General features: G+C 36.9%; 1 protein-coding gene across 2 annotated transcripts in view; it reads right to left on the bottom strand.

The window, feature by feature from the left end:
- Window positions 1-22,814, bottom strand: part of CSMD1 (CUB and Sushi multiple domains 1) — a 1,153,012-nt gene that overhangs the window by 100,388 nt on the left and 1,029,810 nt on the right. For both annotated transcript variants that reach the window (XM_062626215.1, XM_062626216.1), the window contains exons 43-47: window positions 12,901-13,078; window positions 11,074-11,219; window positions 8,324-8,404; window positions 8,060-8,173; window positions 517-705 (exon numbers count right to left, since the gene is read on the bottom strand). In XM_062626215.1, the coding sequence (XP_062482199.1) occupies window positions 517-705; window positions 8,060-8,173; window positions 8,324-8,404; window positions 11,074-11,219; window positions 12,901-13,078 (708 nt within the window). The remainder of the gene's footprint in view (window positions 1-516; window positions 706-8,059; window positions 8,174-8,323; window positions 8,405-11,073; window positions 11,220-12,900; window positions 13,079-22,814) is intronic.

Here is a 22,814-nt window from a genome sequence, read left to right as displayed (position 1 = left end):
GCTGAGTTTTTGTCATTTCTCTATTTTTTGTCCTGAAACAGATGGTCAAATACTTTAATATGGGTACATTCAAATAATGTCCAGCACTGGTTCTGCTATGCTTATGGAGAAAGCAGACTGGGTATGTGGACTTAAATTCCGTATTTTGATCCAAATAGTTTTATTAAATTCAACAACTGGAATTATACCCCAAAATATTTCCTCACCAGAAACGATCCATTACAAATCAGCATGTCCTTTCAGACACCTCCATAAATTTCTCAAGATACTGACTTTCACAGGGATGCCGCAGCTGCTCCTCTAACAATACGTAAGAAAATTTAAAAGCTTCTTTGCCTTGAATACATCTATAAAATCTTTCATTGTCTAACAGGCATATTTAAGGCAAAAGTAATAGAAATACTGGATTATTGTTTAAGTTTCAGATGTATAACTTCATTATGAAACTAACACTTGGAAATCAAACCCCACTTGACCCAGTATTTGGTCTTGACATAGAATTTACATCTCTCTTACCATCAAATACCTCCAGCTCATCAAATTGCTTTTCACTTTGAAACATTTCTACAAAGATGGAGATATTATATCCTGGGTCAACCTTTATAGTCCATGAACAGGTCTGAGAGCTGGGATAGGTGCCTGGGTAACCTGGACTGAGGATCACTCCTGATGATTCTGTACGGATTTCATTCACTGGACATTGTGCTAAAAAGTACACAGCAAGAAAAAACAACAAGAATAGCAATGAAATAAAATGTTTCCTTTTAATGAAAAAAATAGTATTATTTTTCAGGTGTATGCATGTTTCAGGTTCAGTTTCCAAATAGAAACATGTTTAAATCATATTCTAGATGGAAGGAACAATAAGGTTCTCTTTAGCACAACAGGACTACCTTTATAAACCTTATATTTATGAAAAGGATACTAATTATAGTAAAACATTCACTCAAAAATATGTCACAGTCCAAAGGGTTTCCAGCTAAGGGATTCACATATGGAGTTGTGATCATTCACACAGTTAAGGTAAAAGGCCTGGGAAAAATGCTGTATTTGGAAACCTACCCACCTTTAAGTATGGTCTGTTACATCAACATGATGACATACTGGAACTTCAAGGCACACCAGGTTGTTTAAAAGCATGCATCTTTAGTGCAGACAAAGGGTTTACTCTGGATATAGAATACTCCAAATCATCCAAGTAAGATCTGCTCAGCAACCACTTCCCTTGTTATTTAAATTCTGATTTTACACCATTGTACAAACAGTTTCACCGGGTATTCATAGTTGTTTATGATCTCTGTGTGTGACAAAGAGTATACTACATTGAAATTCTATAAATTTTATATCCGAATGCTGATTTTGATTAAGAAATTCTTTTGTTGGTCACAGCTTTTCTTTAACATTTTTGGCTTTCATGCAGAACTGATTTTTTCCATATCGGCTTGGTGTTGAAGTCTGATACATTCTATCCACAGCTTCATAATATATGTGCATTTTAACAGTGTTTTCTGTATAAGACAAATATATCTTGACAGAAATGCATTCCTGGAAACTGTCTGGCACAGTACCCAAGTACTTGCATAAATTAAAGGTTATAAGAAAGGTGAAAAAAAAAAAAACAAGGAAAAATGATCAGGGGAAAAAAAATATGTTCCAAGTGAAAAAAACATATATAACTATCAGAAACAAACATTAAAAACTCAACCATTTCCCTTAGTTGGCCTTTTACAAACTTGGAGGTGAAATTTAGGTTCAGTTGTTGCCAAGAGGATTTTGCTGCAAACTTTTAGATAACAGTGTCAGGACTTACTCTTTAACTAACCTCTCAGAGAAATTAAGCATACTGACAGAAAAGGAAACTATATTTTACAAAAGATGTCCAGTCTTTACGTTCTGTTCCATATACTGGGGACAAATCTGAACCTCCACCAGAAGCAACAATGCAAACAAAATAGGAATTTTATCAATTAATTCACATATAAATTAACCATATTTTTCCTACACAGTGCATAGACCTTTACCTTTGAGAAGCTGGCTTAAACCTGTCCTTCCTCTAACCTAGATACAGTTTTCCAGGCTTATATGTGGAAGATAAGAGAATGTGTATGTGCCCCACAATGTTTCATTCACTGTCCCATATTTTTTAGAATATTTTAAATCATGATACATTAAGTGAGAAAGGTAGAAGTTTCAAAACTAAAAACTCATTTTCTGAGGACTAGAAATATCTTAATGGCACTGAAGTTTAGAAAAAAGAAACTAAAAATCAAACCTGGCTGTTCCAAGACGTCCCTAGATCTGAACTACAGATTGAGCCTTCAGCACAAAATTCAGAGGGATTTTTTGTAAATTGCGATTTTTTTACCACTGTAATATGAATTATAAATCACTTACCTAAAAGCCACTCCTATTCTCCTATTATTTAGGGATATAAGAATGGGGAAAGTGTGAAAAGTAAAACTAATTACTCATTTTTGTCATAACATTTTCTTTTTCAGTCTGCTCTAATAGACTGCAGAATATGTAGCATTATCATGCCAGCAAATGCAGGAAGAAATATTAGATTTTTGAAACCCTCTTTTCCTTCCCCCCCCCATCTTGTTTAGCTAAAAAATTTCTTCAGTCAGAAAGAAAAGTGTCAGCCTGTGAAAAGGAGGGATGTAATATGCAAGTGAGAATACAGCATTAAAGAGGGAGAAGAAGGTGTGAGCTGTGGAAAAAATTGCAAGCAAACATTTTTTTCTTGGCATATGTCACTGTCTGCTACACCGACTGCAGCAGACTAACTCTAAGGGGTAAAGCTGTTATTTATAGAAGACATCCTAAGAGACGGAAAGCCTATGGGATAATGACATATAAAGTGGTAGGAACCCATTGATAATTTTAATTCAGGAGCTGTCTCTTTAGATAGAACACCTGTAGCTAAATTACACCCAGAAATTTCCCACCAGCATCTGTATAAGAATCCAGCAGTGCATGTATTTAGTGGCAGTAGCTTCTCTTTCTCATTATCTTAAAATGAAACACACTATTACTTTTACTTCCTGTCTTCTTCATAAGAGAAGTTTAAGCTGGGAAAACACAGTCAACAAGTGCTCTGACTCATTAATCAGAAGAAAACACAAGAACACCATCAAACTCTCATGGAACAACATTGGGAAGAAACATATTGTCATATGATAACTCTTTTTCCTTAGCTAAATACATGAGACTTACTCCTAAGCCAAAGTTTGGCTAGCTAGGTAGCATTTCCTGTCAAGGCAAGTAAAAGTGCTCATCAGTGATGAAGAGTGGTTGACATGACACATTTCCACAACCTGCTTTAACCCACTGTATCATTTGCTTATGCTACAAGACTATTTTAAAGAAAAGATTGTTTTTACTGACCCAGTATGGGCTGCTTCAGAACACCTATTATAATGTTAAAGTCTAATAGAACAAACTGTGGATTAAGAGCTGGCCTTCAAAGTCGTAAATTACAAGTTTCCTGGAGAAATCAGTAGTGCCATCAAACATGCCAGAGCAAGACACAATAATTCTTTTCAAAACTGGAAAAAAAAATCACTTCTCTGGATAAACTATACTTCAAGAAATGGCTATGATCAACTAAATATGAAAAAAAAGTAGTTGCAAAGTACAGGACATTTGGAAGGAAGATATGGGACTCCAGCAAGTACCTCTGGGGTGGGTTTTAGTAAACATGGCATATCTAAAAACTAACAGCAGGGTTGGTAAGAATACACCTGTTTATGTTGCGTGCTTTTCCTCAGCACCTCAGGGAGTTCTGGAAATGAACACTGGTCAAATTAGTTATGGAACTGATCAGTTACTGATCATTCAGATTTGGGGCCTGCAAACAAAATCTAGATGTTACATGGATACCATCCAGATAAAAGTAAAGCCAGGTGATCTCATAAAATGGGAAGTGTGATGTTGCATTCTTCCAGAAAAATTTACAGTTGGGTTAATCTAAAAAGTTATTATCACAGGCCTTATATAGGTGCTCTTTCAGCCAAATTTCCACAAGTATCATTTCCAAAGAGGCACACTGTAAGTATCTTCTTAAGAACAGGCTGCGTAAACTTGTGCTTACTTACTGCAGTATTATGAAATTTTTGGAATCTAGGATGGAGGTTTTTCAACTAAGATTCAAAGTTACAGTTTGAAAAAACCTGAGATCAGTTTTACCATGATGCACAGAACATTGCCATAAGGTATTGAGATGCACTTCAGGAACTCAAGGAACTCATTGCAAGTAAATGAAAGAAATGGAGCCAGGGAAGGACATAGAGTGAAAAGAAAAACAAACAGGAAAGTCACCAATCCCAAGAAGTGAAAATTGCTACTATCCATTGGGAACAAGAAATGTCATAGACTAGGAAGACAATCACACTCAAAACCTTGACTGTTAGCATGTCTAAAACATCTGACAATGTTCCAGATGAGAACTGGCCACTGTAATAACCATCTGCAAGAAGAAAAAGACAGGACTAGAAAATTGCAGGAAGAATAAACAAACAAAAAAAAAAAAACCCTCCTCAGAAATCACTTTTCCTGCCTTTTTCTTTCACCTGGTTTGCTCTTAGATCATCTATGTTTTCTTGAAAAGGACATCAGAGACAAAAAAAGTGGAAAGAAAGGCAACAAAATAGCTTGTTTGCTAGGTTTGAAAAAATACTAACAAACCCCCCATTTTTTTCAAAAGCTGGTAAAAGTTACCAGTAACAGAGAAAGGCTGCTCCTAGTTTTCTCATTCCTCATAACTGATTCTTGAGAAGAGACCTGAAACTTATTTACCACAGGGGAAAATGTGCCTGTTGCAGATGTTTTGTCATGCCCTCTTCTCATAACTGAGGAAAAGTATGATGTTGCTTTTTACTAAAAAACATTTCTTTGGTAGGTGAATATTAAAAATCAACATCTAAAAGGTCAGAGAATTTCCTTGAACAAATAAATGATCGCATGTATGCAACATAAGAAACAGATCAATGCAGGACTGAATTCTTTTCTCCATATATTCTACTGCATTCACTTCATGGACTTCAAAAACTTTACTAACTGAACAATTTCCAAAAGGAAGAAGTACTGTTTATGTGAAAAAAAAAACAACAATGTACCTCTCTAATACAAATCCATGCAAATAGTAAGGCAACGGGGGAAAGAGGACATGGAATATTCTTCTGTGGTACTGAGACAAAAATAGTGTCTTCTGAAGTCTCAGCATATTAGGGCAGAATATTCAAGTTAAAATGAAACTCTAATGTCTTTCTAAGCTATAAATAGTTCAGTGCCTCTCCTGTGCTAGAGCAGAAATGGCCAAACCTCCTTACACAGCAAGCTATACCTTTAACTCTTTTTATGGCCAAGATTCACTTCCTATAACTAAGAATCATTGGATAAGAGGTCACTTCCAGTCTCAACCATTCACAGGAGACATAACGCAGGGACTTATGAGAGGAACAGTTCTGGAGTAGTTCAGAGACATGGGAAGGTGAACAGTCAGCACTAGGGTTATGTGGCAAATCAGCAATGTTCATCTTTGAAGCCTTTGCTGGCTCTCTTTCTCCACCATAACGAGCTACTCACCACCCCCCTCCCCCCCCCCCCCCCCGTATAGCTTGTCTGCAGATTACATGACTTAATCTCTAGGGAGGAAGCTCAATTTGAACATTTGAACATTTTACAAGATTCATATGGTTAAAGACAAAACTGAGATACTAAGACAGTGAGGCTGCTTCACCTTGCTCTAATAAAACAAAAGGCATATTCACTTCCCAATACAACTAATATTTAACATTTATCATTTGAATAAAATAAACTCCACAAACTATTTTCTTGATATCATACATACAACAGGTGAAAATAAAAAAATTACAATTTGGACCCTTTTGTTCTATAATATTAGCTTACCTTCAGCATGCTATTTCAAAACAGAATAATCCTAAATACAGTTCCACACAAAGTGCTTCAGCTGAAGTATACACATTCTACTGTTAATAAACTTTCTTTTATTTGTCAATCAATTAACACATTAACATTACATACTTCAGTATTATGTTTGATACCTTTTGGACTCTCTTCTACCATCTAAGATAGAGGGCGACTCAACTACCTACACATTTAGGAGTTAGGGAACTGAAGTTTACCGGTCAAGAAAAATCTGAGCTGCAAACTACAGAATTAGACACTTGAACCCCAGAATATACTTAATTATCATTTATGTATATACCTTGAAATTTAAAGCTGCTATTGTAAAAAGCTTTGGAATTATAACAGCAGCAAATATTTAAAAAAACACACCAAACTGCTTTAGGCATATTGAAAGACATATGCAATGTATTTTACATTCATTTTTAATCATATTATTGCATATGTAAATTCCAAGTACTGTTATTTGTTAGTTTGCATCAATTCATACATACAAGCAATGCTTACAGAAAAAGAACAGGAAATAACAAGGATCTTATTATTCAGACAGACACATGGCAGTGTCACAAGAAATGTAATTCTGCAGGACAGCATAAAACTCTCATTATGCCCTATTTTTAAGGAACAGATTACCTAACCTGGCTTTTAGAGAAATCTGATTCGGTTGTTTTGGGGAACATCTGACAGCTTCTTGACTTAACTCTTATACCACTTCTGATATCTCCATTTTTTATTTCTCTTTTAATTCATAAATATACAAATTACCACCTCTTCAATTTAAGTGTTCTAAGCAGCCATACTGGAGATCTCTATCTTAAACTTAATGCCAGTTAGTTGTTTTATGCCTATTTTGTGACCAACACAGAAGTACTTCTTGCTGTTGCAATGCTCATTGTACTTCAATTCGCACCTACACATTTCCGTAACAGCAATTAAAAAATGAAAGAAATTTGTAGCAAGAGGATATAACAATACGATGAGAACAGGGGCTCCAAGCATGTAAAACCAAATCACAAATGGTCAACTATAGGGAAATAAATTCATATACTTTGACAGCATGTTCTGTAGGGTGCTTAGGGCTGTGTACATTAGACAGTACCTGTCAAGTTTTCATGGTACCAAGCAGTATGAGAAAGTTTGTCCTTCCAGGCAGGAAAGGAAAGGAAGGTATAGGGAAAGTGTGGTGCGATTACACAGCAGCTCTGGAAGTTGCTCACTCATAGTGATGTAGATGTGGGCTCTGAGACTGATTTTTCTTGCCTGTCAGATGTGGCCTCAGACTTTCATATAGTATCCTAGAACCTAGACTTCTGTCATATAAATATATTTCTTGCCTACTACAACATTGTGGCACAGATCAGGAGAATGAAAAGTTTTCTGGCATCTTAAAAAAAAAAATGAGGCTGATCCAAATAAGAACAACATAAACAATTATAAACTACAGAAACAATGCAGAAATATAAGAAGGCAGTCCAAAAATTAGCTTTAAATACTGCATGTAAATTACATACCAAGCAGCAAATTTTTTTTTTCCAAGTCTATCAAGATCAGACAGCATTGTATAAATGCAGCTCTATACTGCATCATCTCAAAAGAAATGGAGTAGAACTGGATAACAAAAATGACTGAGAGTGCAAAGTATCTTCTGGTCTGTAGAATCATGCCATAAATATGGTGAATAGAGATCAACTTGTTATTGCTTTTTTCGCCATAAGAACTAAAGAACATGAAATGAAAACAGCAGGTGCCAAGTTCAAAGAATACAGAGAAATACCTTCACATATTATGTAAATGAATTGTGTGACTTCTTGCACAATAATCTGTGGAATAAAGCATTATATGGGTTCAAAAAGCGACTGAATAAAACCATTAAAAAATAGTCCTGAAGGATTCAAATGCAAAGAACATTTCCAGGTTAAGAGTGGCTTAGCTACAGTTGGGTAGTTGCAATGACCTCATCATGTCCTTCACTGACTAAAATTTCTGGGACCAATTTGAAAATGTCTGAACTTCTTAGATATTGAAGAAATAAATGGAAACTTCTCTATTAAGCATTGATGAAAATACAGTGCCCAAAAATTTGATTCTGATGTATACGAATGATATGCAGACCATGAAAACATATATTTACCTTCACAATATGGAGAGGACCCTTCAAACTGCAACTGTGCATTCAGTTTGCAGGTTAATATATCTTGTCCAACGAGGGTGAAACCAGGATGGCACTTGTACTTCACAAAATCTCCTGAAAAAGTTATTGACAAAGAAGGTGAGTCCAAAACACCCCTCAAACACAAGTATACCGAAATCTCACATGGAAGATATAATATATTAATACTTTAGTTTAATTAGAATTCAAGTGAAAACGTAAGAAAAAGAGATACTATTTTTTCACCTATTTCAAAGTCATCATCTTCTGTAAACAAATCTGCATGTGCAACTGTGGGTGGAGGCTGGCACTTCTTCAGCTGATAAGCTGCAAATTCAAGCAAAAATAAGATTAAAAATACAGGTGCGTTAAGAATTATTTTACAAAAAAAATAATTTCAATTCACACTTTCCAAATTACCAAAGCTGCACTGAACCTCATGGTCACTGTTACATTTTCCAACTTAAACGTCATGACAACACATAAGTCTGGTGAGGCACTGCCACAGATCACCCAGAAAAGTAAAGGATGCCCCATCCGTGGAAGTGTTCAAGTGCCAGGCTGGATGGAGTTTTGAACAACCTGGTCTGGTGGAAGGTGTTGGAACTATGATATTTAAGGTCCCTTTCAACTCAAATCATTCCATGATTCTATGATATTCTCTAAAATAGAAAATAATAATTTATCAGTATAAGTAGTACAATATATTGCCTAGATAGTTATAGATCCATTGTGGTACTGGATGCAGTGAGACGTTTATGAGATTTTTGCAGCTACAAGGCTTCTGTTTCATGTGGCTGCCTCTGCCTCATGTGATAAGACTAAAGGTTACGAATCACAGGTCATCTAGATTTATGGGAAAATCTGCAATTACCCATCACGTACCTGGCACATCATACTCATTCTTAATTTAAGCTTATTTAGAATTAATCTTTCTCAGGGTACAGGTATACATAGTTACTTTAAGAAGAAACAGCAGTAAAAATAATAATAATAATCGCGTAAATTATACACAATGCCCTCTTCACCCCAAAACTACAATGCCTTTAAAACAAAATCTCTTCTCTACTCTTCAAATCTGTTTTAATAAATTTTGAGCAATCTCATGAGGAAGGTGGCCAGTACAATGACTGACATGTTTCTAAAATGGAGCAGAATACCTACAATAGCTGAAGAAGCCACTTCTGGACAAAAAATCCAAAATGGAGGTTGAAGACTGTTATCAGAGTGCACATTCTACAGAAAAACTCCCCTCTTCATGGAATTAAATCATAGCCAAGCACATGAATTCTTTTGTTAACTTGACAGACCTATCCTTGCCGTATCTTGCTGGTTTTGAGAAGTTAAAGAAACACAAAATATTGGGAATCAGCCCTTATCTTCCACATAAGGTTCTACAGCCCATCACTGTAAATCAATTGCACAAGGAGAAAAAAATCCAAACATGACCATTTTTTAATTCATGGGGAGTTTCAGGGTTTTTCATCCATAGACAGTTTCCAAGGACAGGGAGAAGAAATCATACATGTTTTCCTGTGTATTAATATATTTGTATGGTACTCCTGCTATATACATATAGACAAAAAAATAAATGTATTATTATGCATACCTAATAGTACCAGTTTTCCTGGAGAACACTTGAGAAAAACAAATTGCAACCTGCTTAAACACTTGTAACAGCAAACAGCTAAGAGACAGACACGAAGAGGTTTCCAGCAGTAACGTATTCTAAGAACTTAAAAATTTACTTGTATGCATGTACAAGTAAGGCCCCGGACCTCACTGAACTAAGATACCTGTGTCCCAGTATGTGAGCTCAAAAAATGGGTATTCCTTCACTTTAGTTTCCAAGAAGCCCAGTTTGCAGGGTTTTCTCAGCAGTGGTTTGTGCCACTGCTTTGAATTCCATTAAAAGAATGGACACTGTTCACATTGTACATGATTTCCACCCATGGAATATTATTCAAATTCTTATGTAAAATAAAGAAACAGCGCAGAGGAAAAGAAGCATATTCATTCTTTTTGTTCCTTGCTAGACAACTGCACTATATACTGACAAAAAGTATATATCTTGTCTTTTTAACATCTGTAGTCATCAGCCCTGAAATACTAACTACATGTTTATGCACCTTCAACTTACAGCTGGAAAATGCTCTCACTGCCAGTTCCCTGTAACCTGTTCCTCAGGCGTTGTCTTGTTATTTGGGAGTTATATGCTCCCCTCATGATGACTAAAGCCAGGTACTTTAGGTTTTGCTTCTCAGATTGTTTTAGGTGACCATGCATGACAGCCCTCTTTTAGGAGAAAACCACAGATAAGAAAAACATCTCAGACTCTGAGTTCTATTTTCTTAAAGACTTGATGCAAACAGACACCTTCAGGTACTCTTTGTGGCATTTCCTCATTGTGAATTAATTCACCCAGTACTTCTGAACTGCAGTCCAAAAGGCTAACAATTTCCCATTTAACATACATAATTTGGGTGAATTAGTTAGAATTAGAACTAGCATTGGAATTCAGCATTGCATTTCTGAATTAGATGGCAATTTGCGTGTCCCACAGCCCTGACTGTAACTCTGAGCAAAGTATTTTTCTGGATATCAGTCTTAAAGCTGTTGTTCAACCCTTCCATAGCATCCCATCAAACTTTACGACCATGAACCTTAGCACAGTCAGCTAGTGCCAAATTTTATTACACAGAGTTAAAAGTTAAGTAATAAATGGGCTAAAATAATTCAAAAAGTAAAAGCTTACTATTAGACAGCAATGATTAACATTTAAAGACAGAACATAGTTTATTCAATAATACAAATGAATGTTCTTAAGATTTTAAAAATTAATTTGTACTGTAAATTAAGAACAAGTAGCAAATCCATGAATCATGTTAAATTTATTTCTGATCATTCAAGATCATTATCACAAACTTCAGACTTTTTTAAAAAAATCAACTAATTGATTGTGGTAATTAGATTTTTATGATATAAAGCAAACTGACCATGAAAATTGAGGACAAAGAATCCTCCCGTTGAAAAATCACTGTGAAATTTGAGGAGGACTTGATTGGTGGAACTGTAAGCTGTTTCCAGAGCTGTGTTCCCACTGAAAACTCCAAGCTGAGGTGAATTATGGTCAGGACCATCCCTAGGAAGGGAGATGTAAAGTATCAGCTGAAGAAATACTCTACTTAACATTAAATTAAAAGTCTCTTTTCTCTGGAGCACCGACTAAATTTTTTTAAGAAAAAATTCTACACCGGTATTAGTGACAACAAGAAAAAATAAACTGTACGTGGCTTGGCATAAAAATTTGTTTTCTTCTTTTTGCTGCCTTGAAAACAAGAGTTAAAGTAATGAATATTAAGTAGGGACTTCATAGTTTACTTAGGCTTTCATTTTGGTCTGATTGGGGGGGGGGAGGGAGGAGGGCTGGGAAGAAAAAAAAAGTAAAAGCTTTCATATTAAGATTTATCTTTTCATACAGAAGTGAATGGCATATAAATGAATGACTTAAACAAAATTACACTAAACAGCCCCCTCCCAGCAAATTCAGGAGCTATCCGTTGCCATCTGACAACTCCAAGCATAACACTAAAGAAAGCATGCTTGTAATTCATGGGCAATTGAGAACTAAGAGAAATAATCTGTATAACAGTTGTTTTTAAATCTTTATTGAAAGACACATGCTTCAAGCAAACAACTTCAAATAGCTGACACAATTTTAGGACTTAATTGAATAGGCAGAAAAAGAAGACTTTGATACAGTTAGATCTTTACCAGTGAAGGCATTTTAGTACTATTACTTATATAACATGCCAGAAAGGACAACCTATGATGCATTTTAGTCTTGGACTTATAGGTAATCTAAACATTCTAGCTAGCCAAATGGCAATTTCTAAACAGTTATGCATCTCTATAAACTCACTGGATTTTCCTTCTATTATATGGACCTTAGTATTGCTGTACAGAAAAAACTCACCCAGGCAGCAATAGGTACAGGAACAGTACACTAGCTGGGAGATAGGAGCATCTGACTTACATAGGAGTAAGTTATATCCTATATTCTGTGAAAACTATCCCGTTGTGGAACCCTCTATGGAATACATGAGAAATAAGTTCCTTTACACATTATGCACAGTAATGAACGGGGTTTTAGCCTTAGATGAGAAAATGCATAACAACTTCAGCATCATTTATGCCTGTTCTTGAGTGCAGTAAATTTCTATGCAAGAATTTAGACAGCCCTAAGACCTCTTCCTCCAGCTGAGGATGCAAAGTTAAGATGGGTTTGAGGAGTAAGAAATCCACTTCAGAGAACGGGCACATACAATATGAAGCTTAAAGACATGGAGGCACAACGGCTGAAATCCTGGCTTAAGAAATATACAGAGTACATCTGTTATCAGTATTAAGATATTAAGAAACTTTAAGAAAATCTTATTTAATGCCCAAATTAGTCAATACCTACAGATGTCAAAAGTTTTGCTACAACATCTATTGCCTCATGTGTTCATGAGACATGAAATTTAATGTAAGGCAGACTGTTACATCACTTTGACCTCACAGAGCCTCACTTACAAAACAGAGAGCTCAAGATCTGATTGATAACTGAGTTGGCTTTCAAAGTACTTTTGGAATAATATTCTTAAAGAGTTCAGAAAGTGATATATAATTCTTTTTTTTCATATAATTGTAAAACTTGTTTTATATGCTGTTCTTCAGCACATATGACAACCTAAAGAGCAAGACTAAGCAAAAGCAGAGCTTGGGACAGTGATATCTGATAAATCAGAAAAAAATCACTTTTGTTCTGAAAAATTGCATACCAAACTGCAATGTAGTCATTCACAGGTTCAGTTTGGAGTAAGGTGAAGTTGATATAAATCCCATGGCCCGGAGGTACAATAATTAACCAAGTACAGTCCTTGGAATTTGGGTATTCATCTGGAAATCCTGGGGAATAAACTGTACCATTCTGAGCAGTTACATTATAGCCACAAGGTGCTGAAAAAAAAAAAAAAAGAGAAATTAGTAGAAGAAACATACATGTCACATGTTACAAATGGAGTATCAAAATGCTTTGAAATTCAAAAAGTTCCACAGGACAAGCCAGTCTAGGTCTTAAAGACAGCATTTGCCCTTGGTTGGTTGCTTCTCAGAAATTACTGATACTTCTAAGACATAATTTATCCTGATGTGTTTCAGACTTACTTTCTTAAAATCCATCAAAATCTACTGGGAATGTTGTTTTTATGCAGAACCCTTGAAACTAAGATTGCATACATTTAAAAAGGGGCATCTTTTGCTTACACTCAAGATTAACAAATGAATGAGCAAACAAACTCTTTGCATGTTTCCATACAACTGAACCCTAAGTGAACTGGAACACAGCTCTGGAAGGAAAAAAAAAAAAAAAAAAAAAAGAAAAGCTGATTGTTCTTTCATTACCCCAAAACCATTGTACTTTATTTTTTTGTCAGGTTTTAACCATGTTTAGTGGTACTTCAGTTGCAGGCTGCATGTTGGTTATTCTTATGGTAAGTATAATGAAGACAGAGACACAAAGTAGCATATGCTTGCTGAATTTGTAGGCAAATCAATTTGTAGGCTTGCTGAAAATTGTAGGCAAATCAATGCGATTAAAAGGTGGTTGATTATATTCAAGAGTATCAAATATGTAATGATGTGCTCTCTTTTAAGTTTCAGTTTGGGGGAACTGACTGATTATGGATGCAAGCATGGATCTGAGGAGACTTATGGCCATTAGTGCAAACTAATGAGACCTTAATCTCATCTGCAGGCACTTAGTTTAGCTCTGGAGCTTTTCTCATTAGTTCTTACAATAAAGCTTATGCTATTATTGTCAGGGTTCCTATGACTCTCCTTCAGACCCTCTTCATTTCTTTTTCACCCTTCAACAATGGATGGAAAAGAGAAAGGGAAAAGGAAAGGGAATAGGAAAGGAAAGAGAAAGGGGAAAAAAAAAGGAAAAAGGAGAAGGGGAAAAAGGGAGATGGAAAAGGGAAAAAGAAAGACGGATGGAGAAATCCCATCTCAGAACAGAATGTAGTTCTGCTCTTGGACTACAACCCTTCGGTGCCCAAAAAACAGAATGAGATGAGGAAAATGAAATGTTGGTTCCATCTGTCTGATTCCTGGTTGGATGTAGAGGCCAAGGGCAGCTGGGCTGGGAATGTCTTTTAGCTTTGGTATTTCTATGATGAAAATATGACTTGAACCCATTTTTCACTGTTCCCTAATCCTCTACATTTATGCCATGCTCAGGTTGCCTGGTCTCAGAAATTTATTCTGTTCTCTCTCTGCATAGCACTCCATTTCACAATTAAAAGACGGTTTTGACTAGTATGCCTACTACATTGAAATACACTTTCTGAGACTAATGCAGGGACAAGTGGAAAATCCTTTAAATTCTAGTTAAGATACAGGATTTTTCTGATAGAAGCTTTACACTTAAGTATATTTTGAGTTTATTTTTGACAGATTTATTAAGGTTGTCAATGATTGCATACAATTTGTATTTTGCCTCCATTATTCTCTAATATTCTACAAAGAATGCAGTTTGATCGTACCTCAGTAAAGATGGTTTAATTGCTCTTACATCATTGATAGCCATGACAGAACAATAAATTGTCTCAGAAAAAAATAGAAAGAGTCACAGATAACAAAACTCTGATCAAATAAGCAATACACACAGCTAATACCACGTTTTCTCCAAAGATCCTAAAAAAAATATCACAGGAGACAGCAAACTAAACAGAAATAACATGCTATCTTTCACACAAGACAAAAATAGCTTTAGTTTGAATAAACAAATTACTCAAAATTCATGAAGTTACTATATTGTACTTTGAATTATAGATGTGAAGAAAGATTTTTGAAAAGTAAAAGCATATAATCAAGTCTTCTAAACTTTCAAATGCTAACACTAGCTCACGTGCTGATTTACAAACGAATAAATGCAATACTATGTCCTCCAATGCTCAATTATACCTAATTCCAGATACAACATTGTGCATAGAAGGACAGTAAACGTTTTTAAAGGTCCACCCAAAGGTGCCCAAACATAGTTAGTAATTTCTTAACAGCTACAAATGTTATGCTAAGACAGCTATGGTATATCATTTGGGCAAACTGATTGCACAGGAGTGAAGTCTCAGAGCACAATTACATGACATGCTTCTACTATGATCTCTTGATTATCTAAAAATTAATCTAATTTTCTCTGGTATACAGATTAAGCTCTTTAATTTGTTTCAAATCATCTGATACACAGTGGAGAATATTATTTAGAATGTGGATGGCTTCCTAAATCATGCAGATCTTGCAGTTCAAACAGTCCTCCAGTGCTAGACTACAGTTTTCAATATGGCTGGTAACTGTTTAACCCTATTGTTGTACAAATGTCCACAACTGTTCACAGTATGTGTATATATACACCAAGCCTTGCTTGGTGTAACTGACTTAAGAAGTAGGGATGGAAGACTTCAGGAACCATGATCTGGTATGAAGCAGTGAAAATGTATATGGGATGAAAATACCTTGAAAAGGCTCTTGAGTACAAGAAACAATGGTGCAGAGGAGCTCCTATTGTTCAAGTTTGTATTATAAACTTGAAACTCATTTATCTCAAATACAGCAATGTCAGTTATGAACTTATGGATGCCTGTCTTTAGCCCCACAATACGAGAAATTTAACCATGCCATCCTTTCATCACAGAACATAAAGCCAACAAATGTGTTTTCTGAATGGGAATAGAACTGTGCAGAACAGAAGCTTAGTTTACTAGCTTAAGATAGACAACTGGATGACCTAACAGGTGCTAGACAGACATGCACCACAGATCTCAGATGTCTTAGGCAGAAAATCTAGAAGAAAAGTCCTGAAGTTTTAGCCACAGTGCTCTAGGTGGTAACCACTGGCCTTAAAGTGACAGAAAAAATTTCCCATGCAATATCAGAAAGTTTAAAATTTTTAGCAATTAAATGTAAAATATGGATATATGTGCAAAATGCTGTTTTTCTGGGACAGGGTAGCACATTTGAATTAATTCTGATATTGGCAAGTACCTGCAGTTTAGCTAAACACTATAGGTGTACTCACTTTCTTGTCTACGATCGATTTTTTTCACAACACTGATACAGATCTTCAGAGACACTTCTTAGAAGGGCAAGCTTATAGACCCAACACTATTATTTACCAGCTTTGTTTTATTACTGTTTTCCCTGAGTGCTGATGGCAGGCTAAATCCAAAACAAACCAAGCCACAAAACCCACCACTTTTCTTTAGTATAAAAAGGGGGACATAGGGAACTACAATTAGACTGAAAAAATTCAGTTTAGGATTTCTAGTAACGTGACATCTCTTACTGTCTTCCCGGGTTCAAATGTTTATAAAAACTAGCAGTATCAAAAAGCCACCTAGTCTAACTGTTCTTATCTTCCCCCAGGTACCAGGATTTTTACCAATTAATTAAATCAGAAATAGTATATCTTTGGTCTTGCTAGGAAAAACTAATATATGAATATTCGATAACAGTAAATAAGGTGTCTAAAGATATCAGACTATGATTATACAGAACATAGAAGTGGGAAAATTTTAATGCCAGCAGACAAAAAAAATATGCTTTATGTTTCTGAGAGAAACCTTTGCAATGATAATTCCCTTTGTCTATATTAGAAGCTTGAAAGGGTACTGAACATTTCTCTAATGCTATTATGAATTCAAGGGAATCATGGAATACAGGAATGATACGGAACTGGAAAAGGCTACCCAAGGAAGCTGTAAATGCTCCACCCCTGGCAGTGTTCAAGGCCAGGCTGGATGGGGCTTGGAGCAACCTGGTCTAGTGGGAGGTGTTCCTGCCCATGGCAGGGGGTTGAAACCAGATGATTTTAAGGGCCTTTCCAACCTAAACCGTTCCATGATTACACAAAAAATCAAGAGCTTTCTTACAGGCTAGGATAACAAAACAGAATGGCTGTGATATTGATACCATTTCTTATCAAGTAAGGAAGCTAGATTATTTCTCAAAGCTGCATAACATAATGGTTACATTCCTTATCCATCTTCTCAGTTTAATTTTAATTTATACACATTAATCTTCTCATTTCTGATTTACTACCACAAAAAGGATCCCAAAAGTATGTGCTGTAAAAGACCAGCAGTTCAGTGTTCCATGTTTATCTTTTTAAGGTATCAACAGGATCCAAAATGCCAATAGTTTAATAACACAAAATAGTAGTAAGAATGATATGTAACTAGAAAAACCTATATTACTAACACTACAGCATATGATGAACCAAAAAAATATACAGCGAATGTGAAAACTATTTCCAAAAAGAACAAAGATTATAACTTGTCTAGAAATCTAAGACTCTAGATTTCTAAGATCATATACAAAATAATGTGTTTTCCCACTGATAAACACTTCCAGTTGCATCTCAGACATTAATGTTTGTTAAAATTAATTTCAATTAGTAAATTCAAAGGATAAGAGAGAGAATACAGATTTGATATCTTAAATATCTTTAGGAGTACAAAGAGTGTAGGTATGCATTAATGGCAATAGAAAAAAAAAAATATACTCTCTTATCTTTTTTATGTCCTGTAAAGTATTTTCTTTTTCTGTTCTTACGCACGATAATAAGGCAAGTTGTAGCTGACTGGCCGAAAATATGGTAATGAGTTTTAAAAACCTGCATCATCAGACAGTAAGATTTAGGACTAAATACATTAATATTACGATTTATTATAGCAAGTTGTATTCATACCTGTTTTATAAAGACTGCACAGAAGTTATTTTATCAAGCAATTATCCCATATCTTCCATTTGATCTTCAGATTATTTTCTTTCACAATTTTTGAAAGTGGCATTATTATTTGCTGGACTTACCTGATATTATGCTTGTAACTCTAACTATTCTTTTCACCCTCGAACTGTATCATATATAGAACATAAGTTAGTAATATTCTATCATCATCCTTTACACTTTTATAACCCTCTTTAAGGATATTGCAAAACTTTACTGCATGTTTAACATGTGCAAAAAATATTTCATACTTGCTTATAGTACAGTTTTATCATGAATAACACTGGTTTTGTGTATGGTTGGTTTTTTTTTCTAAAATAGTCATAAAATTGAATCCACAACCATCACCTTTCAGGGTTTTTTTTTAGAACTTAAAATTAATTATTTATTAATTTGTCCTGGGTTCACCAACTAATAAGAAAGAAACGCAAGCTTTCTTGGGTGCTGTGGGGTTCTGGAGAATGCACATCCCAAATTACAGTTCAATTGTAAGCCCTCTCTATCATGTGACCCAAAAGAAGAATGATTTTAAATGGGGCCCTGAGCAACAACAAGCCTTTGAGCAAATTAAACGCGAGATAGTTCATGCAGTAGCCCTTGGATCAGTCTGGACCGGGCCAGATGTAAAAAATGTGCTGTACACTGCAGCTGGGGAGAACGGTCCTACCTGGAGCCTCTGGCAGAAAGCTCCAGGGGAGACTCGAGGTCGACCCCTCGGCTTTTGGAGTCGGGGATACAAAGGATCTGAGGCTAGCTATACCCCAACTGAGAAAGAGATACTGGCAGCCTATGAAGGGGTCCGAGCTGCTTCGGAAGTGATGGACACTGAAGCACAGCTCCTCCTGGCACCCCGGTTGCCCGTGCTGGGCTGGATGTTCAAAGGCAGGGTCTCCTCTACACATCATGCAACTGATGCTACATGGAGTAAATGGGCTGCACTAATTACACAACGAACTCGAATAGGAAATCTCAGTCGTCCAGGCATTCTAGAAGTCATCATGGACTGGTCAGAGGGCAAAGATTTTGGAATGTCACCAGAGGAGGAGGTGATGCGTGCTGAAGAGGCCCCACCATATAATAAAATGTCAGACAGTGAAAAGCAGTATGCCTTGTTTACTGATGGCTCTTGCCGTATTGTGGGAAAGCATCGGAGATGGAAGGCAGCTGTATGGGGTCCTGGACGACAAGTTGCAGAAACTGCTGACGGAGAGGGTGAATCGAGTCAGTTTGCCGAGGTGAAAGCCATCCAGCTGGCCCTGGACATTGCTGAACGAGAAAAGTGGCCAGTACTTTATGTCTATACTGACTCATGGATGGTGGCAATGCCCTGTGGGGGTGGTTGAAGCAATGGAAGCAGAGCAACTGGCAACGCAGAGGTAAACCCATCTGGGCTGCTGCACTGTGGAAAGATATTGCTGCCCGGGTGCAGAACCTGGTGGTGAAGGTACGTCAGGTAGATGCCCATGTACCCAAGAGTCGGGCCACTGAGGAACACCAGAACAACCAACAAGTGGATAAAGCGGCTAAGATTGAAGTGGCTCAGATGGACTTAGATTGGCAACATAAAGGTGAATAATTTTTGGCCCGGTGGGCCCATGACACTTCAGGCCATCAGGGCAGAGATGCAACATATAGATGGGCCCGTGATAGAGGGGTGGACTTAACAATGGACACTATTGCCCAGGTTATTCATGAGTGTGAAACATGTGCTGCAATTAAACAAGCCAAGTGGTTAAAGCCTCTTTGGTATGGAGGACAATGGTTGAAGTATAAATACGGGGAGGCCTGGCAGATTGACTATATCACACTGCCACCAACCCGCCAAGGCAAGCGCCATGTGCTTACCATGGTGGAAGCAACCACCGGGTGGCTGGAAACACATGCTGTGCCCCATGCCACTGCCCGGAACACTATCCTGGTCCTTGAGAAACAGATTTTGTGGCGACACGGCACCCCAGAGAGAATTGAGTCAGACAATGGGACTCATTTCCGGAATAACCTTATAGATATTTGGGCCAAAGAGCATGGCATTGAGTGGGTATATCACATCCCCTACCATGCACCAGCCTCTGGGAAAATCGAACGGTACAATGGGCTGTTAAAAACCACACTGAGAGCAATGGGTGGGGGAACTTACAAGCATTGGGATACACACTTACCAAAGGCCACCTGGTTGGTCAACACCAGAGGATCTGCCAACAGGGCTGGCCCAGCCCAGTCAGAACTTTTACATATTGTAGAGGGGGACAAAGTTCCCGTGGTGCATATGAAGAATTTGCTGGGGAAGACAGTTTGGGTTATTCCTGCTTCAGGTAAAGGCAAACCCACTCGTGGGATTGCTTTTGCTCAGGGACCTGGATATACTTGGTGGGTAATGCGGGAAGATGGGGAAGTCCAGTGTACACCTCAAGGGGATTTGATTTTAAGGGAAAACACCCAGTGAATTTAATTGTATGCTGTTGCCTGCTGTGTAATACTTTTATAGCTCATCGACTAGATGTCTCCAGGTCACCAGCAACTAGCCCTGACTTCCCTCCAACCATCATCCCAACAGAGAATGAACTTTGATAGAACCGGATGAGTTCCGCAGTAAAGGAACGACCAGCATCAGCAGGCAACGATCCAATATTACACACAGCCTTTCCTGCCCTGAAAGATTGTTACAAGAGATGGAACCTGACATCATGGACCGAATGGACTCAGCAGCATTATAGGGATTGGTCCATGAACTAAGAAAATGATCTTTCTCTCTTGGTCTGTGTGTATATGGATGCATATATGTGGGAGAGTGATCGTGTATTAAAAATGTGGGATTTGAGCATGACGTGAATGGTATGGAATAAGGGGTGGATAATGTCCTGGGTTCAGCAGCAGCAGTCATGCTTTTCCTTCGTGGTAGCTGGTGCAGTGCTGTGTTTTGACTTCCAGCCTGGGAACAGTGTTGGTGAAGCCGATGTTTTTGGTTGTTGCTAAGTGATGTTTACCCTGACCAAGGACTTTGTGAGGCTCATGCTCTGCCAGGGAGGAGGGGAAGCCGGGAGGAAGCAGAGATGGGGCGCCTGACCCAGACTAGCCAAAGAGGTATTCCATACCACAGCATGTCATGCCCAGGGTGGGGGGTAACTGGGAGTTACCCGGAAGCGCATGGGCTTCCGGGTTGGACTCGTTTCTTGGCCGGTGTTATCGTATTCTCTTCCCTTGTTACTTTCCCTTATCATTGTTGTAGTTGGTAGTAGCGGTGGTGATTTGTGTTGCACATTGGTTGCTGGACTGTTCTTGTCTCAACCCATAGGAGTTGCACTCTTTCGATCCTCCTCCCTGTTCCTCCGGGAGCGGGGAAGGGGAGATCCCGGGGTGGGGTGGGCTCGATTGCTGTCAGCCTGGCACCACTCACTGGGAGTGAGTGAACAAGTTGCCTGACTGGGTTTAAACCACAACAAATTTGTGTAATATATGGAAAGATTTTGTAAAGTGCTAGAATTTTAAATCAAATGTCAGAGTTACAGTTCATGTTCAATGTAAGGACTTACGTGTGTAGAATGGACCTTGAAAAAAAGAAAAAAAAAATCATTATGAGCTACAACCAATCACTGACAAAGATGTGATGCATTATCACATCTTGTGCCTTTAAGGAAAGCATTATTCTGCTCTTACAAAGAACTACATTCTCTCATGCTGCTCCACTCTTTTTCTTTTGGGAGGTATGGTTTTGTAAGAGATGCCTGTATTGCCTAGAAGTATGGACCAATACCAACTATAGTTTCCCAAAATACTTTCTTTTTTTTTTGTAACATATTCTTCTCCCTGAAAGAGAATTTAATTGTCCACAATAGTTTTTAAACTGTTTGCATAAATTACTTCTTACTATATTTTTATATTTTTGAAAATGTGCAAACTCTCTTCCAGGTGTACTGATGCAGATTAAAACAAACAAGCAAAGAAACAAACAAAACACCACACACACAAAAAAAAAAAAGAAGAAAAAAAATGGAAGACATGAGAGCAGCCAAAACTTGATAGCCATTTCACAGAAAAAAAGTACTCATTGATTGTAGAGAAGTTACACATAATATATAACATGCAATAAACTGTGTTCTATAATTCAAAAATAAAACTCAATACTTTAATTTGCTCAAATAGGTACTACTTCCTACTGCTGAAATCAAAGAACATGGTGTTGCTCATTCCCAATGACAAATGTTCTCTCCAGACAATGTTTTCTCCCTTCGGCTAGTACGGCATGTTTATGTCTTACTCCTGGAGGCTGTCAGAGTTCTATAATGTCTGTGCAATAATGTGATAAAATACAGTTTAAATTGAAATGCAAAAGGACTTAATAATTCTTAGTTTAATAATTCCAATAACAATACAAATAGTATTTTTAAACTAACAAGAACTGGGCTTTTGCAATTGGTTTTATACTTTAACAAGTCTGAAATAGACAAAAATTTGTTTTAAAACCTTCATCCAGAAAACTCATTTTAAACTTTATTTCTTCTTTGTAAGCCCTCTGCACTCCAAGAGATACACAATACTTTCAACCTTTCCTACATATTCACTTTACTAGATTTATGAACAATTTATGGTAATTTGCATTAAATATTATGGGACTAGAACTTAAATTTTATGGATTCTTGTAACATCGGTTTTACAAGACAATGTAAGGAAATAATACAAATGTCCCTTCCTAAGTACATGTATGAAACACATGCTCATGCTGCAGAACAATATATTTAAGCTGCCAGGAGAATGCCTGTCTCAGAAATAATTAAAAAAAAATAATTAAAGTTATTACACACAGTACTAAAATCTTAATTTGGTAAGAAACAAATTGAAGTGCTGAAGCAAACCTGTAGTACGTCTAGTGTAATTATTGCTTCCAACAATACTCGAATCCTGATGTCACAC

This window comes from Pezoporus occidentalis, unplaced genomic scaffold (genome assembly GCF_034315485.1).
Source record: "Pezoporus occidentalis ecotype Australia unplaced genomic scaffold, CSIRO_AGI_Poc_V1 ctg29, whole genome shotgun sequence".
Classification (NCBI taxonomy): domain Eukaryota; kingdom Metazoa; phylum Chordata; class Aves; order Psittaciformes; family Psittacidae; genus Pezoporus; species Pezoporus occidentalis.
Note: the sequence above shows the minus strand (reverse complement) of the source record. Positions and strands in the feature narration are given on the sequence as shown.